Source organism: Nicotiana tomentosiformis, unplaced genomic scaffold (genome assembly GCF_000390325.3).
Source record: "Nicotiana tomentosiformis unplaced genomic scaffold, ASM39032v3 Un00008, whole genome shotgun sequence".
NCBI classification, from domain to species: Eukaryota; Viridiplantae; Streptophyta; class Magnoliopsida; order Solanales; family Solanaceae; genus Nicotiana; species Nicotiana tomentosiformis.
Window position 1 is genome coordinate 896,116 of NW_027174567.1, and position 26,497 is coordinate 922,612.

General features: G+C 36.3%; 3 protein-coding genes and 2 non-coding genes across 6 annotated transcripts; 2 read left to right on the plus strand and 3 right to left on the minus strand.

Annotated features, from left to right (window-relative positions):
• LOC138903822 (uncharacterized) lies at window positions 1-408 on the plus strand. The gene has a single exon (XM_070192399.1). It carries the CDS (start codon window positions 1-3, stop codon window positions 406-408), a length of 408 nt encoding a protein of 135 aa, XP_070048500.1.
• Window positions 409-938: 530 nt separating this feature from the next.
• LOC104112520 (uncharacterized) lies at window positions 939-10,113 on the plus strand. 2 transcript variants are annotated; one of them, XR_011413170.1, is made up of 3 exons: window positions 943-1,137; window positions 5,826-6,107; window positions 9,513-10,113. XR_011413170.1 is itself a non-coding variant. In XM_009622493.4 (2 exons), the coding sequence occupies exon 2, from the start codon at window positions 6,286-6,288 to the stop codon at window positions 7,357-7,359; it is 1,074 nt and encodes a 357-aa protein (XP_009620788.1). In that variant the 5' UTR covers window positions 939-1,137; window positions 5,826-6,285; the 3' UTR covers window positions 7,360-7,802. The 2 variants fall into 2 exon arrangements, 1 of the variants encoding a protein (XP_009620788.1); XM_009622493.4 differs by lacking the exon at window positions 9,513-10,113 and having other exon boundaries at window positions 939-1,137; window positions 5,826-7,802.
• A 5,690-nt stretch (window positions 10,114-15,803) lies between these two features.
• Window positions 15,804-15,883, minus strand: LOC117280972 (small nucleolar RNA R38). The gene has a single exon (XR_004511566.1). It is a non-coding gene; the product is annotated as a small nucleolar RNA R38 (small nucleolar RNA).
• Window positions 15,884-16,118: 235 nt separating this feature from the next.
• LOC117280983 (small nucleolar RNA snoR64a) lies at window positions 16,119-16,190 on the minus strand. Its single transcript, XR_004511577.1, has one exon. It is a non-coding gene; the product is annotated as a small nucleolar RNA snoR64a (small nucleolar RNA).
• Window positions 16,191-21,381: 5,191 nt separating this feature from the next.
• LOC138903824 (uncharacterized) lies at window positions 21,382-22,370 on the minus strand. Its single transcript, XM_070192400.1, has 2 exons — window positions 22,128-22,370; window positions 21,382-21,537 (listed from the first exon to the last, which is right to left on the minus strand). Exons 1-2 carry the CDS (start codon window positions 22,368-22,370, stop codon window positions 21,382-21,384), a joined length of 399 nt encoding a protein of 132 aa, XP_070048501.1.
• Window positions 22,371-26,497: the final 4,127 nt, after the last annotated feature.

Sequence of the window (26,497 nt, forward strand, 5' to 3'; positions counted from 1 at the left end):
ATGAAAAAGCTCAACTTGGAATGGGTCGATGTGGCAAACTTAAGAGTCTCTCAACTTAATGCAGTGGATGAATTTCGGTTCCAAGCATATGAGAGTGCTTCATTATACAAGCAAAGAATGAAGTATCTCAATGACAAGAAGATCATGAAGAGGGAATTTCACCTGGGGGACTTGGTTGTTCTTTACAATTCTAGATTTAAGTTGTTTCCGGGTAAGTTAAAATCAAAATGGTCTGGGCCATTCAAGGTTGTGCATGCTTACCCATTTGGTGTCGTGGATTTGGAGTCTGGTGATGGTAAAAGGATCTTTAAAGTGAATGGACAACGGATTCGACATTATTTAGGTTCTATTAATACAAGAAGAGTGGTCTCGGAAGTTGAGTTGGGGGAACCCCCAATAACATTTTGAGTTGTGTTCGCTATGGTGTCGTGCCACGATGTTAAATGCGGCGCTTGGTGGGAGATAACCCATCGTTTTCAAGTTTTTAGTCATTAAAAAAAAATATAAAAATAAATAAATAATATATATATATATATATATATATAATTTTAAGTTCTTTACGCATTTTGATTTTAAATTTTGTGTGTTTTTGTTCTTGTGCTTTGATGATTTTGATGTTTAAGTGTGTGAAGGTGAAGTGTTGGAGGAAAGGAAGTGACTCAATTTTTGCTAAGTGTGCAAGAATAGCTTCAGCTATAACAGCAACCCTGCGTAGTATTTGTGCGTAGGCAAAAACAGAAGCTTTTTAAAAAAAAAAAATTTAGCAACCTGATGATGATTTGCGCAAAGGCTACGCAGATTTGCACGTAGCCTACGCAGGTGACACATTGTAGCAAAAGTAAAGGCTACACACGAGGAGACCTTTTATGCAAATGAGGGTTTGACTAAAGTTGACCAATTCAAAATTTGGTCACCGGTAAGTATTTTCTTATTTTTAGACTTAAGTCAAACAATAATATAATCAAATCCCTTTCACCAGTTAATTTTATTTTGTTTACCTTTACCCTCACCCCCTCCTCCCCCACACACAATCTCTCTCTCTCTCTCCTCGTAACTTCTGGTTCCCACGCACACCCTACGCACTCCGCAACTTCTTTTTCTTCTCTGGTCAGAATCTGGAAACTCTAAGCATCTCAGGTATGTTTCAATCTCTTCTCTCTCGTTTCTCCTTTCATTCGTTGGTACTCCCTTCCCTCTCTCAGCTCTCCCGATTTCTCTTCTCCTTTTCTGTTCTTGTGGGTGAATCTCTTGCCGAGATTGTTGTTGTTTCTGAGAGTAACTGTTATTGGTTGTGATTGGGTGATTGTTGAATACCAATTGGATGGTGTAATTGTTGGGGTAGGGCAGTGAATTTTTGGTTGAAAAGTTCTGTCATGATTTTGCACTCAAAGTGTTTGGTTAATTGTCTAAGAGAATGTGTTCAAACATGGGAACTTTGACTTTGATTTTTGAGTAATCCTTGGTGTGTTGAAGCTTAATTCTTGTTGATTTCTCATTGTTCATGTGCTAGGAATAGAGTCGAACTTCAAGTTTATGCTAGTTTTGCTTAATTTGTAACAACCACGAAGTGCGAAGTTGAGTAGCATGAAATTGTTTGAATAAACTTAGTCGTGTAGGGGCAGTTCGAATGTGAATTATGGCTAGACCATAGATGTTCTGAAGGTGGATTATGGTTGATTTCTCATCACTACTTGTCATGACCCAAAATCTAACTAGCCGTGATGGCACCTAACCTCACTCGCTAGGTAAGCCCAATAACAATAATTCGATTCAATTAATATTTAACTTACTCTAATTCACTCCGCAGGGACTGGTACTACAAATCATGAGCTTCTAAAATTAGAAATTACAAAGCTGGTATGAAATAAATACATCATCTGTTCGAAATGTACATAAACAGATTTTTATAAATCTAAGGCTACCACGAACAAGAGGCAGCTACAACCAGAACGTAGATACGTCTTCAAATCCAACTCTCGTCGATCACAGCAACATCATCATCCAATATCTGCACGCAAGGTGCAGAAGTGTAGTATGTGTACAACCGACCCCATGTACTCAATAAATAACAAACTAACCTTAGGTTGAAAGTAGTGACGAGCTGGTACAAAGGTCAGAGTCCAACTCCAATAACCAACATCAGTTCATAACAACATAACGCATGTAATAAAAGAAGTAACTCAAAGATAAAATGCTTAGCTTAATCTTGATTTCTGAAAATAGTCTGCCGTTCAAGTATATCAGTGAAAACCCAAATCATTCACCAAAGTTGCCAAAAATATGAGTAAGTTTGAAAACAGTAATTTTTCCAAAAATCCTTTTAATAATAAATAAGATGTCTCATTTTCCTTCCAGATAACTAGTGAAAAATGCATCACTATGCCTGTATGTCAAATGTGTGAGAGAAGTCATGAATGACGTGGTACCGTACAGCATGAGAAAAATGCATCTCTATGCTTGTATGTCAAATGTGCATGTCAATGCGATGCAACTCAGTGATAAAATCATATGCATACTCTCAGAGTATCATTTCACTCAGTCCTCCCAATCACTCAGTCCTCACAGTTACTCAGTACTCACAGTCACTCAGTCCTCCCAATCGCTCGGCACTCGGTACTCGGCACTCGCACTCAGTAAGTACCTGCGCTCACTGGGGGTGTGTACAGACTCCGGAGGGGCTCCGTCAGCCCAAGCGCTATAATCTGCACGGACAACTCACGTGCTATAGTATCAATATCTGTATCCGCACGGACAACCCACGTGCTATAATAAGCCAATCTGGCCTGCCGCGGCGTGCAACCTGATCCCATAATAATAAAGTATATAAAGCCAATATGGCCTGCTGCGGCGTGCATCCCGATCCCATAATCATCCTCACAATCAGGCCCTCGGGCTCACTCAGTCATCAATCTCTCCAGTCTCTCAGGTTCACAATGTCATGAAACTAGCCCAAAATGATGATATGATGAATCAATAAATAACAACAGAGACTGAGAGATGATATGCAATGAATGAACATGACTGAGTATGAAATTTCATTTTAAACAAATAATTCAACATCAATATGACCTATGTGGGTCTCAATAATACTGGCACATAGCTTCAGCATGATTTTTTTTTTTTTTTTTTTTTATGATTCTCAGCTCAATTTCTTTAACACATAAAACTACAAAGAAAATGTCAAGATTATTTGACTACAACATTTCACGAAACCAATTACGTCACAATTTCTTTAGTGCACGCCCACACGCCCGTCACCTAGCATGTGCGTTATCTCCAAACAATTCACATAATACGTATATTTAGGGTTCATACCCTGAGCTCCAAGATTAGAAGAGTTACTTACCTCGAACAAGCCGAGTCCAATATCGGGCAAGCTAAACAATGCTCGAGAAATTCCATTCTGCGCGTATCAACTGTCGAACGGCTCGAATGTAGCCATAATTAATTCGATTCAGTCAACACAAATTATAGGAATTAATTCCATATGAAAATACTAATTTTTCTACAAAATCCGAAATTACACTCAAAAATTGCCATTGGGGCCCACGTCTCGGAATCTGATAAAACTCACAAAATCCGAACCCCCATTCAACCACGAGTCCAACCATACCAAAATTACTCAAATTCGACCACAACTCGGCCTTCAAATTCTCAATTAAAGTCTAAGAATTTTTCTACAATTTTCAACCCAAAATACTAATTTGTTGATAAAAATAATAATAGATTCGTGTAATTTAACCAAAACCGAGTTAGAATCACTTACCCCAATCCATATGGTGAAAATCGCCTAAAAAATCGCTTCAATCCGAGCTCCATAGCTCCAAATGTGTTAAAATGGCCGAAACCTTGAAATATAGCTTCTGCCCACACATTTACTCTTCGTGATCGCGGAAAATGCTTTGCGATCGCGAAGCACAGAAATTTCCAGCCCAAAATTTGCCCTTCGCGATAGCGGAAAACCACTCGCGATCGCGAAGAACAAACTCCCCAACTCTTCCAAACAGCCTCTAGCATAATGGTCATAACTTTTTGTACAAAACTCCAAATGACAAATGGTTTGACTTTCTGAAACTAAACATCAAGGGCTACAACTTTCATTTTTGGATCATCTCCAAATTCCTTATAGATTGCGAGATATAAGCTTCCAAAGTCGGGTCAGTGCAACAGAAATTTTGTTCTGCGAGATCGCGAAAGAGCTTTCGCGATCGCGATTCACAAGGGCCCAAACTGCTGTTTGCTCTTCGCGAACGCGACCAAATGTTCGCGATCGCGATGCACACCTCTGTAGATAAAAACCAACAATTAAAAATGGTCTAGAAATGATCCGAAACCACCCCGAAACTCACCCGAGCCCCTCGGGACCTCAACCAAATATACCAACAAGTCCTAAAACATCATATGAACTTAGTCTAAGCTTCAAATCACATCAAACAACGCTAAAACCACGAATCATGCCCCAATTCAAGCTTAATGAAACTAAGAAATTCCAACTTCTATATTCGATGCTGAAACTTATCGAATTAAGTCCGATTGACCTCAAATTTTGCACACAAGTCATAAATGACATAACGAAACTATTCCAATTTCCAGAATTGGATTCCGATCCCGATATCAAAAGTTAACTCCCCGGTCAAAATTCCCAAAAATTCAATTTTTGCCATTTCAAGCCTAATTCCACTACGGACCTCCAAATAATTTTTCGGACACGCTCCTAAGTCCAAAATCACCATACGAAGCTATTGGAATCATCAGAATTCAATTCTGAGGTCGTTTACACATAAGTGAATATCCGGTCAACTTTTCCAACTTAAGTTTTTAATTATGAGACTAAGTATCTCATTTCACTCCGAAATCTTTCCGGACCCGAACCAACTAACTCGATAAGTCATAAATCAATTGTAAGGTATAAATTAAGGAGTAAATGGGGGAACGGGGTTGTAATACTCAAAAGGACCGGTAGGGTCGTTACACTACTATGCTACATACAGTAGGAAATCTCTACTTTGTGCCAAATTGTACCCATCCCAGGAGAAATTGAGGTCCAAACCTGATGAAATGGCATAGTTGAACTCAGTTACTCTGAGGTTCTTTGAGTTTGATTTCTGAGTAGTAGTAGCTGAATTAGAGCCTAATTTTTGTGATTGTTCATTATTAAGGTGTTGTAAATGGATTCGGACTTTGAGCTTTTGTTAGCCCCTGCTTAATTGATGTTAAAATGTGTGCAAAGCTAAGTGCTTGATGAGTTTGTTTGAAGGAATTGATTGCTAGTCTGCCTGATTCTTTGGGATTGATCTTCACGTGTATGCTGAAAACAGAATACAACGTAAAAGTTATGCTTGTTTTAGCTTAAATCTCTGTGTTATTGATAATTAGAAGCTAATGTAGCAAGCTGAATTTTGCTGAGAGAACTTGAAATTGTTACGTCATCGAAATTGCAACTGAGGGTTTTCGAGGCTATTTTTATTACATTTTGGACCTGTGAAGATTTATTCTTGTTGCTTATTCATTACTAATGTGCTATCAAGTGAGCCGCGCTTTAAATCATTGCTAAATGTGTGCTAATCCATGAGAAATTAAGTCACAAAGAGGGAGTATTTGGACATGTTTAAACACCCAGGACAGTCTGAAGACCCTGGGGATTTTTGTGCTTGCTAACTGGCCTTGCACACGCATACACACTAATGCATTTTTTTCCTTTTTGTATTCTTTTACTTCCTTTTGATTATTTGACTTCTTTCTTCATTCTTTTTAAGATAGTTTAAGGTATTTAGAGTAGTTAATTATTTTTTGCACTAGCTTCTCATGAATGGTTTTGATTCTAGGCACAAATGGCTTCCAAACAAAGTGTGTCGGGCAAAGCAAAGAAAGGCAATAAGGGTGAAGAAGGACTAAGAAGGGCACCTCTAAGGGAGGCCCATGGCAAGCAAATGTCTGAGCTTCGGGACTCATCATTCCCCATGATGATCCAAGTAGATATTTCACGCTCTACATCCTTTGCTCCACAAAAGTAAACTAAAAGAAAGGATGCACCAACTGTTGCACCATCCACAAAGAAGAAAACTAAAGTCAGTGACAAATCTTCTAAACCTGCTTCACACTCACAGGTAACTCCTCTTCCACCCATGGCCACACCTCCTTCAACATCTCAAGAAGCAATTGTTGACCAACCAGTTGTGCAAGAAGTCGAGGACACAATGAGACTTCTTCCGACTGACCCACTGGTTCCCACCACCCCAACAAAAGAAAGATCACTTGCTAAAGATCACTTACATATCGATAGATATGGACAAGAATCTGCCGGAGTTTTACCATGAGTTAGTTAGGAGAAACTGGATGATCCTTACTAAATCATGGGCCAGAAATGAGACGTTTTTGCATGAATTCTTCGCTCAAGTTAGTGCATTAAGCAAAGAGGAACAACACTTATTATCTGGGGTAACAATTAGAGATATGTGGGTACCATTGAATGCACATGAATTCAATGAATTGATTGGATTGAAAGCACAAGATAACAGTCGATTGGCAAGTACATTACGTAACAGAGAGGCTAATAGGACTTGGGCGGTAAACATTGTGAAGATGAAAAATTCAAATCCAACATGGACACATAAAGGTAAAATATACAAAACTGGGTTTAATGCTACAATTGTGGCTTCGAATATCTTTGAGGCCAACAAATTAATGTCATCAATGAACTATGCTGAGGCTTCTGAACCGCGAACTAGTCTAATTGCGGCTATCATGCCCAAATGGCCGGTGGATGTGGGTGAAATAGTAATGATGGAGCTGAGGGAGAAATTCTCAATGAGCACAAGCGCCATGCCATTTCCTGGATTCCTAACTAGTCTCTTCAGGAAGTACAATGTACCAGCTTCTCCGTCTGATCGCATTTTGCCATGCGCCACTCCAACAAAAATCTTCCAACACATAACTTCTGATCAATTGTCCAAGATGCAGAAAAGTGATCTGGCCATATCATCATCCATACCATTACCTATTGCTCCTTTGCCTAATGTTCGTAATGCCTCCATTACATCTTCTGCTGCCTCTGATGCCACTACTAGTGTAGCTGTGATTCCTTCCGGTACATCGCCTCCAACCACTTTTGAGGCACCTTCTTCATCCATTAGTATACCTGGAGTGCTAAGTGACAATGTGAAACAATTGTTAGCATCTATGGGATCAATGATTGTTGATACAAATGAGAGGTTGCGAGCCATGACTCATCCAGTTGATGCCTCTTTTAAACAAGAGTTACGAAGTGTCAAACCTCCCAAGCACACACTAATTATGGCACCCATAAAGAGCATACATATGGGTTTTGCAAAGTTTTCCGGGGCAAAAGCCTCAAAATAAAGAGAAGAAACTGAGGCTAGAACAAAGAGAAGGGAGGAGAAGGACAAGATCAAGCAAGCCATGCTTGATACACTTCAGTCTTTAAACGGTAAAGTTTTGTCCATAGAAAGTATGGTCAAGGATATGGATAGCAGGCTCAAGAGGTTGGAGAGTCTTAATGTGGGTCCATCTGGACTACAAGATGACTCCCAAATTTATAGGGATGACGCCCAAAATGCAGCTTTGTGCAAGAATGATAGTGGAGAGTGAGCCGCTAACTGATGAGCACACAGTTGCTCCCGTTCACCCTCCCACGAAAATGGTTAGGACACCCCATCCAGGATAGCTTGGCGTCGAGGAGCTCAAATCAGTTCGGATGCCACCTCGCTCGGAGTGAGGGAGTGCTTATTTACCCTACACCTATACTTTCTTTGATTGCATTGAGGGCAATGCAAGGTTTTACGTGGGGGGGGGGGGGGGGTATTGATGAATTTTGGTATAATTGACACTTTTTGTTGCCATTAGTTGGCGTTATATTTTCTTTTTAGTAATTTCTCTTCTTTTATTTTTATTGGTCTTTTGTTTTACATTTTCTAGGAATTAGAAATAATCTCGTTGGGTTTTCTTTGCCATGGTTCTTTCCCAAAGATGCAACTTGAACCGGGAATATGTTTATTTTTAGTAGTGTCGGTGTCCCAAAGTTAACCTTTGACTTGTTTGGTACCAACACTACTTAGATGTATGCCTTGAAACAACTTTCCATGAAATGCATGTTTTTGAAAATTCTAGAAAGTAGTTGAGCTTATTATTTTTAGCATGATCCTTAGGTTCCATTGTTAGCCTTAATGTCACTATATAGCTTTTAAGCTATGGCAACGTTTTGCGTTCATGTGTTTCAATTGGGATTTGAATGCATATATCTGCTTTGAGTGTACATGAGCCATGTGAGGTGAGGTTGTTGTTGAGTTCTTTTGTGTCAATTGTGGTCTAGAACTTGCCCTAAGTGTGTTTCGAGGCAAAATTCTAGGTTGTGCTTGGTTTAGAAAATGAATTTAGGCTTTATTTGGACCGATTGTGCCTTTAATTACTTACCCTTGATAAGATTATCCTAGTCAACCCTTTTGAGCAATTAGCCTTTTATTGTCAACCACATTATAAGCCCTCTTCCCTTCTTATGCTAACCTCTTTTTATGCCCCGACTTTCTTAAGCACTTGAAATTACAATCTAGGCCAAAAGCCTAAGTTTGGGGGAGGAGGTGAAAAAAGTGTGATGTAAAAGCTACTTGAAGGTGAAGCAACCAAAAAAAAAGAGTTGAAATAAAAAGGGAAGACTAAAGACTCGTGACAAAGGTGATGATCACAAAGGGAAAGCCTTGCGAACTAAGGAGCTTTAATGGTGTAATTAAATCACTTTGCCTAGTTGAAAATGAGAGCAAAAAGGGTGGAATTTTGAAAGGGATTGTGTTTTAAATTGTCAAGATTGTAGTGCTTAGGAAGGTCGTAATCACTCTTTACCCATATTGATGCCCTACCTCCAACCAAAAAACCTACAATACTTTCTCGCAAGTCCTAAATGATTTTGAACTAAGCACACATACATTAGTGGAGATTTACGTGAGGGGCAAGCCTATGGCACTACTTTTGTACATTTGAACTTCTTTTGTAAGAGAGAGTGCTTACTTTTTTTGATTCATATCCCACTTTCGCTTTGAAAATATCATAACGTGTGTGTGTGAATCTCTCTTGATTTGTGAGGGCATATGGAAACTCGGGTGTGATTAATGTTTCTTTTCTCAATTGGGACACATGAACAAAAGAAAGTGGCCTTGTGACTTAAAGATTTTCTTGACTTGTTGAGTACTCATGTGGTTTTGAAATTTAAAGTCTTTGGAAGTTGTTGAGCGGTCATGCATTTGACGATAGTTGTGGTACCAACAGAAGTCATGGGTTTTTTTGCTTGACTGCTTCTTAGCTTTGTGAGTTTAATTGTTTAATAGCTTCAATGAATTCATGCCTAAGTTTGAGTCTTGATTTGGTTGAGGACAACTAAATTGTAAGTTTGGGAGAGTTGATAAGTTGGATTTTTAGCCAATGTCTCTTGTATTTTTATAAGATTTTATGCCCCATTTATTGGAAAAAAGTAACTAATTATGCTTTGAACGGATCGATTTCAGGTAATGAAGGTTTGAGTACGCTTAAAGAATGAAAAATAATCAAAAATATCAAGAAAAGACCAAGTCCAAGTGAAAAATAGAAGAAAAGTTGAAGTTTGAGCTGAAGACCATGCGTAGCATTGCGTAGGCTACGCAGAGGAAAACCTGAGAAGTAAAGATTTGAAGACATTCTGTTTTTGCCTACGCAAACCTGCGTAGGCTATGCAGATATCCTACGCAGAGGAAAAAAGGTGAAGTGTTCAAACTTGCGTAGGCTACGCAATTAGCCTACGCCCATGCATCTAGCCTACGCAATTGACTGAAGGGCAATTTTGTCCTGTCGTGGGGCTTAGTATAAATAGCTATTTTAAGTCATTCTAGGGTATCTTTTTGGAAGGATACTTATGTAGCAGTTGTTGGGGATTTCTTCTTGAGGAATTTGGATGACTTCACCATTGTTCTACACAATCTTTCTTTCCTCTTTAGCTATTATGTTTAGTTTTTCATCTCTTTTTGTATTCTCCCTTCTTAATATGTCTAGCTAAGTTTATTAAGTTAGGATTGTGAACCCTAAGTGTGGTTATATTTTTGGGTTATTAATATAAATTCAAATTTTGATTAAGCTTTGTGTTATCCAATTACTCCATGATTTATTGATTGATTTTGTGGTTGCAAACACTAAATTCATGCCTATTTTGCTTGTTCTAGCTTGGAAGTGTAGAACGTAGCTTAGGTATAAAGTAATTAGTAAGAAATTAAGTGGGTTAACCGTTTGATTAACGAAATCTAGCTAGGAATAGTGTGATTTCTACTTGGACTAATCAATTACTTATCATTGAGCCTTAGTTGTCTTGGAGGAGCAACTTGGGGTGGAAACCTCTCAAGTGTTGGAAGACATTAAGTTGGTAGAATAGAAATTGAGGTCATAACACATGCTTAATTAACTAGAATTAACGATTTGTATACCCAAAGCATAGCCTACACGAGGGGGAAGTAATCCTAGCGCCTTTCTCTTATTTTTGTTATAACTACATCTTAATTGCACTCTATGTGTTTGATAGAATTCCTTAGTTAAATTTTAGTAGTAATTGTAGACATAATTGAACAATCACTCTTTGTTTGAAGATTACATTAAGAATCATCAAGTTTGCACTCATTTGGACACTTTAACACATACCTACTCCTTGTGGGATTCGACCCCATTCTTTGTTGGGTTTATTATTGCTAACGACCATGCTACTTTTATATAGAGAGTAGGATGGACGTCACCAATGGGTCTCCAAAGAAGGTTAGGAATATATGTTGGGTTTGAATCGCCCACCATTATTTGCTACCTCGAAACATTAACGTGAGATTTATTCACTGCTCGATTTGCAGATTGCCGATTCGATGAGACATTTTTCCCAAAACTAGGGGAGAAAATGTTAAACCAAACGAGAAATTTTGTGGAAAAATCCATCATTGTCTCATCTTAATTCACGCGCCTCAATTTGTAAAAAAGAGGTGCAAAAGATTATCCATTTGCAGAAAATAGCAAATCAAATGCAGATGCATTTATGGATCTTAAAAGGATAACGAAATCACATATCTCTACAGAGAATGTTCCAATCCGTATTCATGTCCATGTTGGACAATCTTCTAGTGTCATAGCTAATGAGTCAAAAGCACGCCTAAAGCGTGGTAGACCATTGGGTTCTAAGTATCGAAATCCTTGTAAAAGGAAAACAAATGATCAAGATGACACTACGAATGAGTATCATAAAGAAACCCATGATTTAACCAATCTTGAGATTCATGAGAAAATCATTGAGCCTGTGACTTAAGAAAATAAGGAACTATCAATAAACTCAATCGATATTGAGACGAATTTGAATCGATTAGATATAGTGGTGGATTATGTCTTTGCATATAATATTTCATCTAGCATTATGCAAGATAGTGAGAATCTTGAGCCTCAATCTCTTGGAGAATGTTGACAAAGATGTGATTGGCCAAAATGGCAAGAAGAAATCCAATCTGAGTTGGATAATCTTGCGAAACGTGAAGTTTTTGGGTATGTAGTCCAAACACGTAATGGTGTTAAGCCTGCTGGCTATAAATGGGTCATTGTACGTAAGGGAAATGAGAAAAATTAGGTACAAAGATATAAGGCACGCCTTGTTGCACAAGGATTTTCACAAAGGCCTGGTGTCGATTATGAAGAGACATATTCACCTGTTATGGATGCAATAATATTGCGTTATCTTATTAGTTTTGTTGTCTATGAAAGGCTTGGCATGCATTTAATGAATATGGTTACATCATACCTTTATGGCACAATTGATAACGAAATATACATGAAAATTTTTGATGGATTTAAAATGACTGACACACATAACTTAAAGTCCGAGAAATATTTTCAATCAAATAGCAAAGATCTTTGTATGGTCTTAAAGCAATTACGAAAAATGTGGTATAACCTCCTTAGTGAATATTTATTAAAGGAATGTTATATAAATGATGTCATTTGTCCATGTATTTTTTATAAAGAAAACAACATCGAAGTTTGTTGTACTTGCCGTATATGTTGATGACATAAACCGTATTGGAACTCCTACAAAACTCTCAAAGGCAATTGATTATTAAAAAAAAAGGAATTCGAGATGAAAGATTTGAGAAAGACAAAATTATGTCTCGGTTTGCAAATTGAACATTTGGCAAACGAGATTTTTGTTCATCAATCTAGCTACATAAAAAAGGTATTAAAACGGTTTTACATGGATGGGGCACATCCATTAAGTACTCCAATGATTGTTCGATCACTTGATGTGAATAAGGACCAGTTCCAACCTCAAGAAAAGAATGAAGAGTTTTTTGGACCATTTTAGAACTCCAACTCTATTTCTTATGTTTTATTTTGGCACTCTATCTCAACCGTGTTCCATTTTGGCCCTCCAACTCTATTTCTTATGTTTTATTTTGGCACTCTATCTCAACATTATTTCATTACGGGTTCGAAAGTTAGCGGTTCAGAAATTTATAAAATTTGTAGGTATTTCAGGATAAGCATGCACACGTTTCACAAAATATAAAATTTTATTTCAAAATATTTTATTTTTTAATTATTTTTACGAAACTGACCAACTTCGGTCATTTTTATTTTGCGCAAAAATACAGGAAACTCTTTTAGTGTCCCGCAAAATTTATTTTTTAAGAAACCGACCGAAATGGTTGCTCTTATATTAATACTTCACTACCGAAAATCAAGTTCATTCCCTTTAATTGTTTTTACGAAACTGACCAACTTCGATCATTTTTATTTTGCGCAAAAATACAGGAAACTCTTTTAGTGTCCCGCAAAATTTATTTTTTAAGAAACCGACCGAAATGGTTGCTCTTATATTAATACTTCACTACCGAAAATCAAGTTCATTCCCTTTAATTGTTTTTACGAAACTGACCAACTTCAGTCATTTTTATTTTGTGCAAAAATACAGAAAACTCTTTTAGCGTCCCGCAAAATTTATTTTTTAAGAAACCGACAGAAATGGTTGCTCTTATATTAATACTTCACTACCGAAAATCAAGTTCATTCCCTTGTAGTTTAACACTTCGCTCACTTCCAATAATTCGTCAAAATTTTGAATTTCATATTATTATTTTTTACACTTCGATGTTTGAGTCAATTTCAAGTCACAATTAGCACCATTGCCAATAGTAATTTGTGGATCCTTTCTTGAGAGATGAGTAGGAAAGGAAGAGGAAAAGAAATTGGTGAAATTGAATTCTAATGCTATATTTTGTATATAAATAATACAACTTATATCAATTTGCAATTAAATTAAAATATTAATATTAAGGGTAAATACATTTCAAAAATAATATAAACAACAAAACTCAAAATAGTGGGTGTGGTCAAACTTAGCCCATCGTTAAAGTATCTTATGCCCGACCCATTAAAATTTGAGCGATCAGATGGGTATGAACCACTTTTGTCACACTTACATACAATATGCGACTTTTAAACCTTTCTATTGAAAGAAATTGTATATAAACAATCCTGCACCAAAGCAGGTATTTCCTCATTACTTTGTTGAGCTAAACAAAATAATATTAATTAGAATTTGTAAATATGCATGGCCAAGGAAGTATTATACAAAGTGACTACAGTATTTTTCAAAAAAAATAATTTAGCTCCTAATATTTTCAGTACACTATGTATGGCTTGTGTAAAAATTACAATATTGCTTAGTTCTCGATTTTTCAGTTTCACTAATTATGGCCTGTTTGGCCGAGCATCTCCGATCATAGAAGCACTTTTTTCAAAGCTGGATTATTTGGCCAACCTTTTAAAAGGGAAAAAAGTACTTTTAAAGAAAAAAACAGAAGCAATTTTGAAAAAACAGAAAAAAGTAACTTATCATCAAAAGCACATTTTTAAAACACTTTTGACAAAAAATTCATTTAGAATCAGTTTTTAAAAAAATTTAGCCAAACACTAATTATTGTTCAGAAGTGCTTTTCAAATCAATTAGTCAAACACAAACTGCTTCAAACAAATAATACATTTTTGAGAAAAAGCACTTTTGAATCCAAACAGGCTATAAGCTTCAGTAATGAAAAGTCATTGCTCTACTTTTTGTGCTTTGCAGTCTGACTTGTAACAGGTAAACTTTTAAAATCGGCTTATTTTCGAAAGTACTTTTCAAAAAAAAAATTGGTAAAAATCTATTTGTGTCTGTCTACACTTGTGAAGTAACTAGTGTTTTGACCAAACTTTTTAAAAATGAATTCTAAATGTATATTTTTCAAAACTTTCTCACAAAAGTACTTTTCGGGAGAAAATATTTTTCCCCCATTCAAAATGAAATTTTATTCTAAAAGTTTGGTCAAACGTTTCTTTTTTTTTTGTCAAAGGCACTTTGTTTTTTGGCACACAAAAAAAGAGGCTATTGGGCAACTTCGGACGGAATCGTTTCTGAATCATTATTCAAAAAACGACGCTCTGTAAGCCATTGTTCCATTACGAACCTTTCCACAAATATAAATCAAAAACCAGACAATACTAATGTTCATACAATGATATTGCCAAAACTTTATCAATTTGAATTAGAAGCACTTTTTTCAAAATATTTTATTTTTAAATTATTTTTACAAAACTGACCAACTTCGTAGTTTTTTTTGCGCAAAATAAAAGAAATCTTTGTGTCCTACAAAATTTAATTTTTTTAAAACCAACCCTTATAGTTATATTAACACTCCGCTCACTTGCTATACTTCATCAAAATAAATTGAAATTCATATTACTATTTTTTGCTCTTCGATTTTTGAGTCAATTTCAAGCCACTTAGCACCATTGCCAATAGTAATTTGTGGATCCTTTCTTGAGAGAGGAGTAGGAAAGGAAGAGGAAAAGAAATGGGTGAAATTGAATTCTAATGCTATATTTTGTATATAAATAATACAACTATATCAATTTGCAATTAAATTAAAACATTAATATTAAGGGTAAATACATTTCAAAAATAATATAAACAACAAAACTCAAAATAGTGGGTTTAGAAGAATTGTGGTAAAACTTATCCCATCATTAAAGTATCTTATGCCCAACCCATACATCTTGAGCGATCAGATGGGTTTGAACCACTTTTATCACCCCTACATACAATACCCAACGTTAAAACCTTTCTATTGAAAGGAATTGTATATAAACAATCCTAGAATCGATTTGTGTTTGTCTAACACTTAAGTAATTAGTGTTTTGACCTAACTTTCAAAAATTGATTCTAAATATATTTTTTTCTAACAAGTTTAGCACAGAAGTACTTTTCGAGAGAAAATATTTTTCCCACTTTCAAAATGACTTTTTACTCTAAAAATTTGGCCAAACATTTCAATCTTATTTTTCAAAGGCACTATTGCATTTTGGCACACAAAAAAAGAGACTATTGGGCAACTTCGGACGGAATCGTTTCTGATTCATTATTCAAAAACGCCGTTCTGTAAGCCATTGTTCCATTGCGAAACTTTCCACGAATATAAATCAAAAACCAGACAATAATAATGTTCATACAATGATATGACATTATACTTGCTGTTATTCATCATTTCTTAATTATTTAAGATTTTATATTCCAAACGAGCAGAAGAAACAGTTCTAGAGAATCAAAGAAAGAAAAGTCACCAGTTTGCAGTGCAAACAAATAGCTCGCAAAAACAAGTTTAGAGCCCAGCTCGAGTTTTAAGCATGGGGATTGGTTAGATCAGAAGCCCTATAAAGATTTTCCCACGAGAAGACACTAGATTTAGAAGAATCTACGTCAAAAAGATTAAAGTCATGTCAGATCACAAGCATTCATCAAAATGTATCAGACAGGGATAACTGTGAATTGCTTATCTCATCATCCATAACATATGAAATATGCCATCGGAAATACACTTACTCTAAGAAGAAAGCCAAAAAGTTTGATAAGGCAGCATGAGCAACCAATACATTGATAGAGTTTTACAAGTAAAATCAAAGGATTGAATTACAAAGGGTTGATTGTGAGTTAGTCATGTTGATTTGTGAATGAACAGAGCATTAGTATTAAATGAAAATTAAACAGAGCAGTCAGCAATCAGTATACAGAAAGCATTCATGTAGAAGCATCAGATCTTCCTATTCAGATGAGGATCATTATACTCAATATGTGAATATGAGTTTTCATCTCAAATTAAACACATCATATGCCTCTATCTAGCACAAAGAATGAAAGAAACAGTCAAATAATTTTGTGACTTAATTTTAAGGATGATTTCAAAACAAAAGGAAAAAAGTTACTAGTAAGAAGCCTCAGACCGTCCTAGTCAATTGCCATAATCAACATTGTAGCTAGTCCATAAATCTAGCATTTCCGTGGCTATGTAGGTATCATCATAGGCAATCTCTTTGAGACGTTACTTCACAAAATGTAAAAACTTAGCTTCAAAAAATACATTTCAGCACTGAATAAGTATGCAAGGATATAATAAGAAATAGAAAACACTTACCACACTTTCTTCTTCCTAGCACACACACACACCCAAAAAAAGGAGAAAAATAGGTACTACGTGAATAGGTCAGACATGAGAGGAAAAGATTCAGCACTGAATAAATCAGACAGGGATAACTGTATTTTTCCTTTCATCATCATCCCCAAATACAATACACCACAAATCAATGTATGAGAACCACTTAGTACGCAGACCATTTACAAACGTGAATAGATGATATAAATGGGAAAGGGGATACTGCTATGGACTAGATTAGGGTTTGAGAGATGGAGCAGGCCATGAGTGATGTCAAGCAAATAACATAGCACTATATATAGAGAGAGACAACGAGGCTGCTGCTTCACGATTTAGGGTTAGGTTTGAGCTGTTTGTGGGAGCACCTTGTCAAAAGTGCTAGGGCCTAAAGCTGGACTACATCCACTTTGGACTGCTAACCTAAATTGGGCCCAACCCATTTACAGTCAATCTATTCATTTAAGTTGTGGGCTCTTACAATAGAGTGCAGTGGAAAAATTGCAAAATAGCCACTTTCAACTTCTGTTCTTAGAGGTTTAGCCAATATTTTAAAAGCTATTACTCCCTCTGTCCCAATTTATGTGAACTTGTTTGACAGGGCACGGAATTTAAGAAAGGGTGTTGGAGTTCGAACTCAGTTCCAAAATACTTGCCTATGGAGAAAAAGGAATTTACCTCATCTTGAATTGCAATAGGCCAAATACATATACGGCACATTCAACTTGGCTTCATTTTTCATTTTGGCACTTTATCTCAATATTGTTCCATTTTGGCCCTCCAACTCTATTTCTTATGTTTCATATTAACACAAAAACTGAAACAAGTGCAAAAAAATATAGCGCGTGTGTATACACAAATCTAAGGTATAATAAATATCCAATTAAATGTTGCCACCTGGTTTTTTTTATCATTTATTTCATATAAACTTAAAGATTAAAGTGAATCCATGTCTCAAAGAAAATTATTTTTTCATAATGGAATGGATATTTATTCTTGTGGATTTCAAATTGAACTGAAAGTATCATGGACACCAAGTAATCCGGGTAGGATATTTTAGTATTGACCCATTTGACAAGGATGATCAACATTTAATTGGATATTTATTACATCTCAGATTTGTATATACACGCGCGCTATATTTTTTTGCACTCGTTTCAGCTTTTGTGTTAAAATGAAACATAAGGAATAGAGTTGGAGGGTGAAAATGGAACAAGGTTGAGATAGAGTGCCAAAATAAAAAATGGGACCAAGTTGAATGAGTTGTATATGTATTTGACCATTGCAATATATCCACTTGGGAGAATTTGGTTAAATTGATTAATGATTAGTGATCTAATTTATTGTGCAATTAAATTGTCTATTTGTATTATAACTAGATGATTTCTGCCCGTGCATAGCACGTACCCAATAATGTAGAGTGTGGAGTCACTATTTGTGATTAATTTTAAATTGCAGAGAAGAAACAGAAACTGAGGCATCATTGGAAAGTAACATAATATTCACATTCATGATATATATATATATATATATATATATAGAGAGAGAGAGAGAGAGAGAGAAAGAGATAAAAAGATATGCATTTTACTTCGGAAGTGATATAATTTTTACATCCATGAGAGTATTTATATTCACAAAAGTTGATTCTTTATCCATACTGTAATTGTTCTTCTTTGTAGTGTAACAAAAGTATAGACATTTGCAGAATTACAGAAAAGATCAAGTTTCAGTACCTATATAACATAATATATAAAGTTTTAGGGTAATATCGCTGCAACTGATTCTTTCTAAAATAATTTTTTTCAATGTGGAAATGATGCCTCCCTACAAGATTAATATAAGTAGATCTTTTGTTAGCAGAGAAATACTTTTTCGCTTTCAGATGCGTTAGCAATCCAAACTATTACAGAAGAAAATGTTAGAAGAGTTACGTTTACTAAAATTAGTAGTAGTAATAATCTTTTTTTTTTGGTAAGTTAAACTTTTATTTACCAAGTAAAGATATGTACAACTTAAAAAAAGAGAAAAAAACTAGAAGTTGGGCAAATAGCCCCAGTGTCTAGAATAGCAACTAATGTCAACTAGGCTACTCTTAACAATACAAGCTCATGGATAAAAATTAAGACTTTGCAGCTTCCTTGCCAGTCTTGGTCTTATACTCTCTCGGAAGATCACGTCCTGGACAATCAACTTGGTGATGATATCAGCCGGCCTTTGATTGCTCGTGAATTCTCTTTGATTTCTTTCTTGCCAGACATAGTAGATGCTTCGATTTAACACCATTCTAAACACCTCTGTGCTGGAGCTCTTCCCATTAAAGTGAGTTATAGCCCAATTCCTCTCATCATTCTATCACATTGCTTGTCTAGAGATTCCCTGCCAATGTAACATTTTGTGCTATATCTCAGCTGCTACCCCACATTTGAAGAACAAATGGTCTATACTTTCTTCCTCTAAGTTACACAAAGGGCATAGTTGGTTGGACAGTAGATCCCATTTTGCCAATATGTCCCTTGTGTATAATTTCTCATGAGCAACCAATCTAAGTGTGAATACCCATTTAGGTGCACCGTAGTTATTGTTCACCGAAGTGACATAATTTTTATATCCATGGGAGTATTTATATTCACAAAAGTTGATTCTTTATCCATACTGTAATTGTTCTTCTTTGTAGTGTAACAAAAGTATTGACATTTGTAGAATTACAGAAAAGACCAAGTTTCAGTACCTATATAACATAATATATAAAGTTTTAGGGTAATATCACTGCAACTGATTCTTTCTAAAATAATTTTTTTCAATGTGGAAATGATGCCTCCCTACAAGATTAATATAAGTAGATCTTTTGTTATCAGAGAAATACGTTTTCACTTTCAGATGCGTTAGCAATCCAAACCATTACAGAAGAAAATGTTAGAAGAGTTACGTTTACTAAAATTAGTAGTAGTAATAATCTTTTTTTTTGGTAAGTAAAACTTTTATTTTCCAAGTAAAGATATGTACAGCTCAAAAAAAAAAGAGAAAAAAACTAGAAGTTGGGCAAATAGCCCCAGTTTCTAGCATAGCAACTAATATCAACTAGGCTACTCTTAACAATATAAGCTTATGGATAAAAATTAAGACGTTGCGGCTTCCTTGCCATTCTTGGCCTCATACTCTCTCGGAAGATCACGTCATGGACAATCAACTTGGTGATGATATCAGCCGGCCCTTGATTGCTCGTGAATGCTCTTTGATTTCTTTCTTGCCAGACATAGTAGATGCTTCGAGGTAACACCATTCTAAACACCTCTGCGCTAGAGCTCTTACCATTAAAGTGAGTTATAGCCCAATTCCTCATCATTCCATCCCATTGCTTGTCTAGAGATTCCATACCAATGTAATATTTTGTGCCATATATCAGCTGTCACCCCATATTTGAAGAATAAATGGTCTATACTTTCTTCCTCTAAGTTACACAAAGGGCATAGTTAGCTCGACAGTAGACCCCGTTTTGCCAACATGTCCCATGTGTATAATTTCTCATGAGCAACCAATCTAATTGTGAATATCCATTTAGGTGCACCGTAGTTATTGTTCACCGAAGTGACAAAATTTTTACATCCATGAGAGTATTTATATTCACAAAAGTTGATTCTTTATCTATACTGTAATTATTTTTCTTTGTAGTGTAACAAAAGTATTGACATTTCCAGAATTACAGAAAAGACCAAGTTTCAGTACCTATATAACATAATATATAAAGTTTTAGGGTAATATCACTGCAACTGATTCTTTCTAAAATAATTTTTTTCAATGTGGAAATGATGCCTCCCTACAAGATTAATATAAGTAGATCTTTTATTATCAGAGAAATACTTTTTCGCTTTCAGATGCGTTAGCAATCCAAACAATTACAAAAGAAATTATTAGAAGAGTTACGTTTATTAAAATTAGTAGTAGTAATAATCTTTTTTTTTTGGTAAGTAAAACTTTTATTTACCAAGTAAAGATATGTACAGCTCAAAAAAAGAGAAAAAAAACTAGAAGTTGGGCAAATAGCCCTAGTTTCTAGCATAGCAACTAATATCAACTAGGCTACTCTTAACAATACAAGCTCATGGATAAAAATTAAGACTTTGCAGCTTCCTTGCCAGTCTTGGTATCATACTCTCTCGGAAGATCACGTCCTAGACAATCAACTTGGTGATGATATCAGCCGGCCTTTGATTGCTCGTGAATGTTCTTTGATTTCTTTCTTGCCAGACATAGTAGATGCTTCGAGTTAACACCATTCTAAACACCTCTGTGCTGAAGCTCTTCCCATTAAAGTGAGTTATAGCCCAATTTCTCTCATCATTCTATCCAATTACTTGTCTAGAAATTCCTTTCCAATGTAACATTTTGTGCTATATCTCAGCTGCCATCCCACATTTGAAGAACAAATGGTCTATACTTTCTTCCTCTAAGTTACACAAAGGGCATAGTTGGTTGGACAGTAGACCCCGTTTTGTCAACATGTCCCTTGTGTATAATTTCTCATGGGCAACCAATCTAAGTGTGAATATCCATTTAGGTGCACCGTAGTTATTACAAACTAGTCTTCTCCAAGGTACCTTAGGATACTCACCCCTCAATTTGTGGTACATCTGCATGATAGAAAATTGGTCCATATTCAGCAACTCGCTCATTGATAGGCTTGTCCGTGTTACATATTTGCTTGTATTAAAAATTTTCTTTTATAGACATGAAGCTTGGTTGCAGGTAGTCTCCCAGATAGGAGTCCCTTTCCAGAAGTAAGCATGTACCCACAAAATTCATTACTTGTCATTTTTCTTGCACAAGTTTTAAAAATATATACAGATGGCCGCCTTGTTCCATACCTCTATATCACTGAAATTTTCACCACCTGCTGACTTTGGTTGGCATAAAGTATCCCAAGAAATGAGAGCTTTGTTAGAGCCTTCTGTTTCTCCAGTCCAAAGGAACTTCCGGCAAGTTGCACAATCTGCTTGTAGATTTTCTTGGGGAGAATAAATACCTGAGACCAAAAGGTTTGGATGGAAAATAAGACGTTATTGATTAATTGCACTATAGCAGCATAGGAGAGAAACTTTGTAGTCCAACATGTTATTCTACCAATCATCTTGTCCAATAGGGGTTGGCATTGGATGATAGATAATCTCTTAGAGCTTGAGGGTACTCCAAGGTATCTAAACGGAAGTTCACCCTTTGAGAATCCCAGAATTTCTAAAATATGTTGCTACATTATAAGGTTCACACCACCAAAGTAGATTGAACACTTGGTCAGATTAGCACATAGGCCAGATGCCGCTGAGAATTCTTGGAAGTAGTTCACCAATAGCTGTATAGACCTTATGTCACCTTTATAAAATAACAAGAGATCATCAGCAAAGCTTAGTTCGATAATCTTGGATTTCGCACACTTTGGTTGATATTTAAATATCGTATTCCTAGCCATCCTTTTTAGTCGTCTAGTGAAGTATTCCATCCCCGTACAAACAAATAGGGAGACATTGGGTCACCTTGTGTCAATCCCTTCTTTGCCTTGAATGGTTTCCCCGGCTTACCATTTATAGTGATTGAGTATGATACTGTATTTAGACATACCGTGACCCATTTGATAAATTTGGTAGAAAACTGCAACCGAGATAAAAGTTGTTCAATAAATGCCCATTCAACAGAGTCATGTGCTTTTTGCATATCAATTTGGAGCATGCATCTAGGAGAAATGCTTTTCCTGTTGTACCCTTTTACCAGCTCATGACTTAGTATGATATTGTCCGTTATAACTCTTCCCGGCACGAAAGCAGCTTGACTATAATCTACTAGCTTGTCCACAACCCCCTGCATTCTTCTAGTGATGACTTTGGATATAATCTTGTATAGAACTGTGCAACAGGAAATAGGCATGAATTCTCTCACTGTTAATGGATTTTTAACTTTTGGTATCACTGTTACTGTTGTGTAATTTATAGATTCATACAGTGTTGCGGTGTCAAAGAATTCTATCACGACAATAGTAATTTCATCACCTACAACGTCTCAGGTTTTCTTGAAAAATGGGAGTTAAACCCACCACACCCTGGTGCTTTTTGATCATTTATATCCCTCATGGCATTGTACACTTCCTCTTTAGACACTTGTGCAATCAACTACAGTTGCTGAACTCTGTTTAGTTTATGTCCCTCTTCCAGGATGTCTTCTTATATGGCAAGTAGCATGCTGGTTGTTGAACCTAGTAGACTTTGATAGAAGTTGTTGATCTCTTCCATGACTTCACTCTCAGTTTGAGCTATATGTCCATCCGAAGTAGTCAACCTTCTGATTTGATTTTGAGATGGTCTACTTTTTACACTAGCAAAAAAAATATGAGGTATTAGTGTCACCTAGTTTGAAGTAAGCCTTGCTTCAACTCAAAATTGTTCGCTGCTACTGTTGGAGGTCTGACACTGGACAGTCCGTGATTGTAGACTAGTCCGGCATAATCACACATGCTCTACAGGCCTGGGTACCGCATTCTTGAACTGATTTTTAATCAATGGTCGATTCAGATTAAATCTTTGACCCCCATCATCGTTGACGGTGTCATCAGCAGCTCTACGGGCTGCCTCAACTGCTATCCTTGTAGCTTTTTCTTTGTGTTGTGCTTCTTCTCTTGCAGCTAAATTTACCTCATCTTCATCGTTATTATCCATGTGGTCTTGGGTTGAAGGTTTTCCCAAGAACTTTCCGGTGAGTTCTTTCTCTTTCCTCAACTGTCGCAGACTCATTTCCACCTCTGGATTGTATGGAATCAATTCTTTGAAGAAGATCCAGTTATACACCAGAGACGTTAATCTGTTGCCTGCACACAAAAGAGGAACCCGTGAAAAATCAAAAAGAAAAATAGAATAGAATAAAATAAATTCCTGAATTAGCACCAAAAACTATTTTGAATACTATTGATTGGCGATCCCCGGCAACGATGCCAAAATTTGACGATCGCAAAACACAACACGAAATTGATGCTCGCTAATCAAAGATAGTATAGTGTAATATCGTCTACACGGGTATTGGATTTAAATAATATTCAAGTTATTCCTGATTTAATTGCTATTCAGGAGGATCAACACTTGAGTTAAATGATTATGATCTAAGTTTAACTATTAAATTAACGCAATTGACATCAAGGAATTAGAGATTTGCAGAGTTGGTTTCTTATCAATGTGAGGAATAAGGGTTTGATTGGATAGGTGCAAGAAACTATTTGGGATTTAACTCTAGTTTAATTCACTCTAATGTTCTAAGGATTCTCATGAATTCACTCGATGATTAGTTCAAACGTGTAGTCAAGACCTCCTTGTGATGTATTTAATTGCCAAGAACGTCGAGCAATACTTTATTGTTACGGGTTGATCTCCGAAAAGAATTCCGTTGATCATTCCTTTGTTGAAGAACTATGTATTTGATGATTGATCTCTCTGTTTGTGGATGCCTTCACCAATTGCGGAATGTTCTTCTCCAACTCTGAATGTCCCTGAGAGTTATATAACCCCTCTATTTATAGTTGTAAAGGATGAATAATCCAACTACATATGAACTCTCTTGCTTGATTCTGACTGGCCCATGTCATTTTAGCCACTTGGCGACATGTGGTTGGTTCTTGATTTTTGACTTGGATTGCCACATCATTTAACACGTGGCGTCATCTTTTTTGCTTGCAGTTTGACTAGATATGCCATGTAACTTGACACATGGCATGAGTTTGGGCCTTAAGATGAAATGGACCTTGGGCTTGCAAATAATAAAAATGGACTAATTTAATTTGTAAAGTCCAAATTAATTACTTAACCCAAATAAAATTAAGATTCAATCCAAATTTTGTATGGATTAAACTTAATACATTTTATATGTCTACAGATGCCCCCTACTTCAAAGCTTGTCGAAGTGTAAGCTTGGCGAAATGAATGACGAGACTTGAAGTACCAGTGATAACATTATTTTTTTCCATCATTGTGTAATGATACTTTGTCGAGAGTTGTTAAGTGTTCTTTTTTGAATAGTGACTTGGAGTCATCGACGATTGAAATTTCTTCTTCACATTTTTCATGCGAACATGAGCAAAGTTACAGTGAAGTTCTACTTCATTCAAAATGAACCATCGACCCGTGGCAGCAACATGTGTCTTGTAGCTTTAATCCCCATTTCAAGTGAGAGAATAAATTTGGCAGCTTTCCTTATGTAGTATGAACTTAGTTAAAGAATAACTAAGTTTAGGAGAAAGCTTCGATTTGTTACCTTGAATTCTGATTCCCAAAGATCCGCTTTCCTTTGATGTATATTTACTCAAACAAAACTCTCACACCGTAGTATTATTCTAATTCGAGAGTGGTCCTAGAATCCATCTTTATCATGTAAGACATCCCAATCCTAACCAACTAGGAATTACTCTTGCTTTGAAAGGAAAATACTTGTAAGTCAAGAAAAAATACCACCTCCTTGGAAGGCTATAAATAGAGGTGCTCCTTAAGAACTTTCTCATCAAAGCTTCGACCCTGTCTTTTCCCTTTAGCTTTTCTTTTTTTCCTTGCACTTCTTGGACTTGTTGTAGGGTATCCACCATACAGAGAGTTAAGATTCGCCCGTGCAAGTCTTTCATCATGTTGTCACAATTTTCTTTCTGCACCATATGATTAACTTTAATTTCAAGCAGTAACGTTCTTCCTTTCTATTGCAGCATCAGCCAGCTTTGCGCGCTCGCACAAAAGAAATCGCATCTTATTGTAGGAGTATCCAAGCCATGAGCCGCTTGATCCTACTAAAACTAGACTCACACGAACGTATCACAATTTCATAGCCAACTCCTTCTGCATCGTCTGGAACTAATCATTAAAGTTGATGTATGCATCTACCTACTGATCTCGCAGCTTTGTGCACCTTCAAAGAAAAAGTCGCATCATGGTGTAGGAGCGTCGAAAACACGGGCCACTTAATTTTTTTGACACTAGACACAGAGTGCTGCAACATATCAAAAATTTGAATCCAAATTCGGTATATACTATCTCAGGAATATTTCTAAATCTTCGCTTCAGATTCTGCCGCGCTCAGTTTTTTAGCTTTGCGCTCCTTCACAGAAAGATTCATATCTTTGTGCAAAAATATCGGAATCACGAGCGGTTTGCAGATATAAAAACTAGGCTCCTTGAAATACGACTTCTGTAAAGATCACAATCAGATTGACCCTATATCTTCCCAGATATATTCTAGAATTTAGGCGACGAGTTTCGATATACGAGCTCCTTCAGCTTTGCGTGCTGTCACCGAATTGTTTTTCCTTTTTTTTTTTTACAGGTGAAGAGGTGCGTGAAGACTTCGTATCTATTGAGCTTTGGCGTAGATGACTTCTTGCAACTTAGCGAATAAATTCATGGAGCATCCTCTTCTTATAGTTGGCCGAAGATGTACATGGCATTCCAAGTAACTGTGACGAAGTAGACGGAGCACTCACTTCTTGCAATTTGTCATAGAAGGCTAGATGAAGCATTCCCTCCTTGAGGTTTGGTAAGAAAGAGGCTTGCGGTGACCGTATTCCATCCTTAACGAGGAGGCACATGGCACATATCATCCTTGCAGATTGGCTCGAAGAGGCTTGGAGTTGGAGCGACAATATTCTTCTTTGCAAGCGAGCATATGGCGTGTCTCATTTTTTTTTGGCATGGCAAAATTTATACTACTTGGAGCAGTCCTTTCCAACCTTGATGAGAAAGCACTTGGTGAATCTTCGCAAAATATCCATTCTTTGGCGTAGGCACGATGAAATCACAAGCCGCTTCTTCCTAAAGAATCAGAACTCAAATATCTGCCGCTTCGACTTCATAGCACTTCATGCTCTCATTAAAAAAATTGTATCTCGAACTAGAGGTATCAAAACTGCAATCCGCTTAATTCTACAGAATCATAAATATCACCACAACAACATATTCAAAATTTAGGGGCAA

Excerpts from the sequence above, each read along its gene's own strand:
- LOC138903824 (XM_070192400.1), bottom strand. The coding sequence starts at position 22,370 with ATGCAGGGGGTTGTGGACAAGCTAGTAGATTATAGTCAAGCTGCTTTC. Across the intron at positions 21,538-22,127 it reads AATTTATCAAATGGGTCACG|GTATTTATTCTCCCCAAGAA; the intron begins GTATGTCTAAAT and ends TTTTGGTCTCAG.
- LOC104112520 (XM_009622493.4), top strand. The coding sequence starts at position 6,286 with ATGGACAAGAATCTGCCGGAGTTTTACCATGAGTTAGTTAGGAGAAAC.
- LOC138903822 (XM_070192399.1), top strand. The coding sequence starts at position 1 with ATGAAAAAGCTCAACTTGGAATGGGTCGATGTGGCAAACTTAAGAGTC.